General features: G+C 37.7%; 1 protein-coding gene across 1 annotated transcript; it reads right to left on the bottom strand.

The window, feature by feature from the left end:
- Nucleotides 1–3,976: 3,976 nt before the first annotated feature.
- On the bottom strand, nucleotides 3,977–4,918 carry Or8c10b (olfactory receptor family 8 subfamily C member 10B). Its single transcript, NM_001000444.1, has one exon. It carries the CDS (start codon nucleotides 4,916–4,918, stop codon nucleotides 3,977–3,979), a length of 942 nt encoding a protein of 313 aa, NP_001000444.1.
- Nucleotides 4,919–5,146: the final 228 nt, after the last annotated feature.

The following is a 5,146-nucleotide window of genomic DNA, read 5'->3' as shown; positions in this document are numbered from 1 at the left end:
GTGGTGGTGGTAGTAGTGTTAATGGTGGTGGTGATGGTACATGTGTATGTTTCTGTGTTTCCCTTCTTTTGAGTTTTCCTCTCTGAGATTATTTATTTCCTGTGTTTTCATGATTGTAGGTAACCTCCTTCGGTTTGAGTTTCTGATTTTTACCTTCTGTATGGCTGGGGTTGTAGATAGATATTTTTTATATTTGCCCGATTGTATAATACCTTATTTTCTTCATTTGTAATGATTGAGAATTTTGCTTTGTATATAGTCTTTTATGACATCAGAATGTGACAGAGCCATTGGAATCATGAAATAGCAGCAAAGTTGTTGTTTCAACTAGTCCTCGAGAAGACTGGATCTGCTAACACTCAGGCGCTGGATGGAGAAAGGCTCCTTGGGTCCAAGGTGTCTATGCATCATTATTGAAAACTGATAGATTGAAAGGGAAGAAAAGTCATTGTCCTCAATTGACAATGCACAGGTGAGTTAACCAGACTCCATAAGATAATTATTACATGCAATCATTAACAAACAATCCAGACCAATGCCAGCTAAACTCCAGTAACATGATCTCCTCTCCCCCATTGGGAGCTGCAAGCCGTGGTCTTCCCTGTTCCCCTTGGTTCACCTGCTGTCAAACTCCCTGTATCTTCCTAGCCACCTGCCCCCCTTCAGCTAGCTGTCACAAATCCCTTTAATTCAGTAAAATCAAAACTTCAGAGGCTTGTAATTTATCAGTCAAATTTACATTAGTAAATTCTCTACCACCGAAATGTCCACACAAATAATTCAAAACTCAATTGACATAAACCCAAGCTGCACTCCTAGATGGGGCAACTGCTTTTATTATTCTACTGATCTTCTGTGATAGCCATAGCTACCCGTGACTCTTTCAAGACACGTGGATCAGGTTCGTCTTCCTCTCCTATAAGTTCCATCTCATCTCTTCATCTTCCTCCTCCTCTCTGTCCATCTGTCCCCACTCTAAAACTCTCAAACCACCTTCTTTTTTCACTGTCCAATCACAGGTTCTAGCCTTATCTTTCACCGGCTCTCAACTGCTTACAGACAGCAGTCTACATTTACCTCTTTCTGTTCAACGAAAATTTTATTAGTAAATGAAAAAAGTTAAAAAAAGGTGTTATTTAGAAAAATAAAAAACATAAGATAGACTATCAAGGTTATTTTCCCCCTGAGGTGGACTAATTCTCATCCTCAGCAGCCATTGATTACCTTTGATCCTTGTCTAGGGGTAGCTCCTTGTGAAATGTCTCTGGAGGCAAAGTAAATTAATTGCTAAAAAGGAAAGAATGGAAGATCACTGTGCCTCAATGAAAGGTCTTTAGCAAAACTCCTTAGCTTCTTCCTTCAGAAAAAGCATCACTAATTTAAAAAATTAAAACAATGAAATGTTGTGCTTCAGGCTAACATTGCTCCTTCATGGAAATACATGCATTTTTCTCTCTCTGGCAGCAAAGCCTTGTAGTAATGTCTGTTCGGTGAACACCTTTGTCAGTGCTTCCATGCCCATAAAACCTACTTTAGAACTCATGATGGAACAAATCTGAAGAAGTTCCGCTAGTTCTGTCACAATTCGCTTTCTATACCTCCAGGTCTTTATGGGATTCACTGTTTTAAAATCTGGGGTACTAGAGGCCTGCCTACATGTTCACATACCATCAACTGCGGACTCTTAAGGAATTCTTATAACCATTTTCACATCCGCAGTACAGAAAGAGATATATTTAACAGTATCTTTTAAAATATGGCATGGAACAATACTTCTGGTATTTTTTCAAAGGAAAAATTTTGAAAAATAAAGCTTACGCATTAAAAAAGTTTCTGATTGCTCCTTATTTGTGATATTAATAATGTACATGAACACAATATTATGTACTAATATGTACTAATATGGTGACATATGCATATTGATGTTAATGACCAAACCTAAAACTATGAACACAAATATGTTTTATCAATGAAATATTTCACAGCTGTGGCTTACTTTTTGGCATTGAATCTTTTGTTGTAAAAGAGAATTCTAGTCAGATAATAAGAAAAATAGTATTTTTAGTATTATGTGCAATGCTGTGTTCAATAGGCAAGAATTTTTTAAAAATAAACCACGTACATAATCCACAGATGAATCTAATGGTAACTCTGTTTATATTCAGATACATTGTTAGAACAGCAATATCAGCTGGATTTGAAGAAAATGATGGGAAGAAAGGTAATATAAATCCATCTTCAAATATGTAAAAACTACAAGTATACAGTTTAAAACCACAAATTAGAAATATTTTTACAAGACTCTGAAAAATTCTCAAAGGATTGATGATTTTACACTCTAACATTTTTAATATTTATTTTCAATTTTAATGCAAGTAGAGATAATAAATTCCCCTAAACAGGAAATGCATCTCTACAAATTCAGACATGATTCAGAAAGTTAAAGCATAGATGAACTTATTTAGAAAACAGTCAACACTCTGTGGTTTCTTGGATGGATAAAATATATTTTAAAAATAACAATTTGTAGTATTAGTTTAAAATAATAAAATTTCATTTCCAGCTCATTTCTTCTAATTCTGAAAATCAGTGTTTGGGTATCTGAAGCAATAGGGACTTGCTATGAAATTCTGAGAGGTGACAAAGGATCAGAAGAATGTCCTAAATTACTGGGAAGAATCTATTCAACTCTCTTGAACAATCACTCAAGAGAAGGCTTCTCATATCTAGTACTGAAGTTTTTGTGGGGACTAGCTTTAAGAGATTTTTCTATAAACTGACAAGGAAGAAAACAATCAAGGGTCATAGCTAGATCTAGCTACAAAGCCTATGACTAACAATGGCCATGACAGCAAGCTACCACTAAGGGTGCAATGATGGCATCAACCAACAACTCTCTAAGTGTCTTAAGTCCTACATAACATGAGGGAATTGATGCCTGATACTTTAAACCTAGCCAAACAACTGATCATGCTGGTAAAGCCACGGACCATAGAGGACAACCGACTACTGTTACCTCCTCCAAACCAGTATAATTTGTCAATACATTCCAAATATACACCCTTATACTCACAGGTAAATCATTAAAGCCACAGGGTTTTTGTTTTGTTTTGTTTTGTTTGCAGATAGAAACTATTAAAGAAGTCCAAAACCAACCACAATACAAAGAAAGACTGACTACATGTTGCCCCCTCACTAATAAATATGTATACACTATAACTCCGACACCTAAGGTGCATAGGACATCACAGATGAGGGCAGACAAGGTTTCAAGAGGCAAAAGACCAGATGTTGGCCTTGAGATACTATCTTCTTTATATGAGGGAATCGTACCCATGAAATCTCAAAAATATGGCTGCCTAAGGAAGACCTGCACAACAAAAACAATTGTAACATTGGATATGCAGTAGTAGATAAGTGAAATTTCACAAGGCTCCACCCATAGATAAAGAACTACAGGCGATGGATAGCTGCTTAGTATAGGAGAACTCAGTGTTCCCCTGAGATGATCTCTCAGAGAGGCTATTTGATCCTGAGCAGTCAGCCTCAGCCCTAAACATATAGATATATAAGTAACTCTAAATAAACTAAGCTGGTTCTACTTACACATATAGATGCTATTATATATGAATATGTGTTAAATAAATTAGAAATAATGCATTTGAGACAGAGTTGGGGGACATGAGAGGAAGGAGAAGGGGAAGTGTGTGTGTGTGTGTGTGTGTGTGTGTGTGTGTATGATACAAGGTATAGTAGAAAATTGGAACCATATTCACATAAAAGCAGAGAGAGAAAAACCTGTAACAGCATTTCAAAGATAAAGAGAAAAATGTATTAGAGTGGAAATATTCCTTTCCTATAGTCAAGAAATGAAAATAAAGAGAAGGAAAGTGTACCATAGAAGAAGCGAAGAGGGAAGAAAAGTGAAGAGGAGACAAGTCAGAGATGGATTATGTCTACAACCCAATCACGTCACTTAGATTGTAACTCTCTTTAGTATTCTCTTCACAGCAAGTTTGACATCCTTGTTCCGGAGGCTATAAATAAGGGGGTTCAACAAAGGCAGCACAAAAGTATAAACTACTGAAAAAAATTTCCTCTGAACTACAGACTCTGACGATGATGGTTTGATGTGGGCAAGCAGACCAAATCCGTAGAAAAGGGCAACAGTTATTATATGAGAACTACATGTGCTCACGGCTTTGGACCAACCCTTGGATGATGACGAATAGATAATATTAACAATAATCAAAGCATATGAGGATATAATAATGAGGCCGGAGAGAAGAATAACCACAGCCACAGAAACAGAACTCACGAGCTCATTGGCATGGTTGCTACCACAGGAGATTTCAAGGAGGGGGAATGTATCACACATGTAGTGGTTGATGACTTTTGAACCACAAAACCTGAGATGAATTATACACCCTGTGTGGACAAAAGCAGAAGAGACACCCATCAAGTGTGCAGCAAGCATCAGCAGGCAACAAGCCCTGGGAGACATGACCACTGTGTACAGCAGAGGCCTACAGATGGCCACATATCTATCATAGGCCATGGCTGTCAGCACATAGCACTCAGAATTAACAAAAAGACAGAAAAAAAACAGCTGAGTCATGCATCCTGTGAAGGAGATGGTGTTCTGTTCTGAAACAAATCCCATCAGCATTTTGGGGGTAAAAACAAATGAATAGCAGAAGTCAATGAAGGACAAGTTGAGGATAAAAAAGTACATTGGTGTGTGAAGATGTGAATTCAGACAGATGAGAGTCATCAGAGTCAGGTTTCCCACCACAGTGGCTGTATAGTTCACCAAGAACAGGACAAACAAGGGACACTGGAGATCAGGCTGCTCTGTCAGTCCCATAAGAATGAACTCAGACACTGAAGAGTGATTTTCCATGACCATTTGCTTCATGTGTTGCACCTGTAGAAACATCATTCAGAACCTGGTGATTTTATCAAGGAAACCTGCACCTTAAACCCTGAAAAGGAACTGAAGTTCAGTGTTTCTAGTCTCAGACCTGTCTACAGAAACACAGCAAGGCATCCAAGGAACTTCTTTTCAAGCCCTGACCCACAAGGAGTGACTCTGCCCTGAGATAGTGCTGAGAAGAATGTTGCTGAACATTTCCCCATTATTTAG

Source organism: Rattus norvegicus, chromosome 8 (genome assembly GCF_021556685.1).
Source record: "Rattus norvegicus strain SHRSP/BbbUtx chromosome 8, alternate assembly SHRSP_T2T, whole genome shotgun sequence".
Taxonomy (NCBI): domain Eukaryota; kingdom Metazoa; phylum Chordata; class Mammalia; order Rodentia; family Muridae; genus Rattus; species Rattus norvegicus.
The sequence above is the reverse complement of the archived record's forward strand: the minus strand, read 5'-3'. Positions and strand labels throughout refer to the sequence as shown.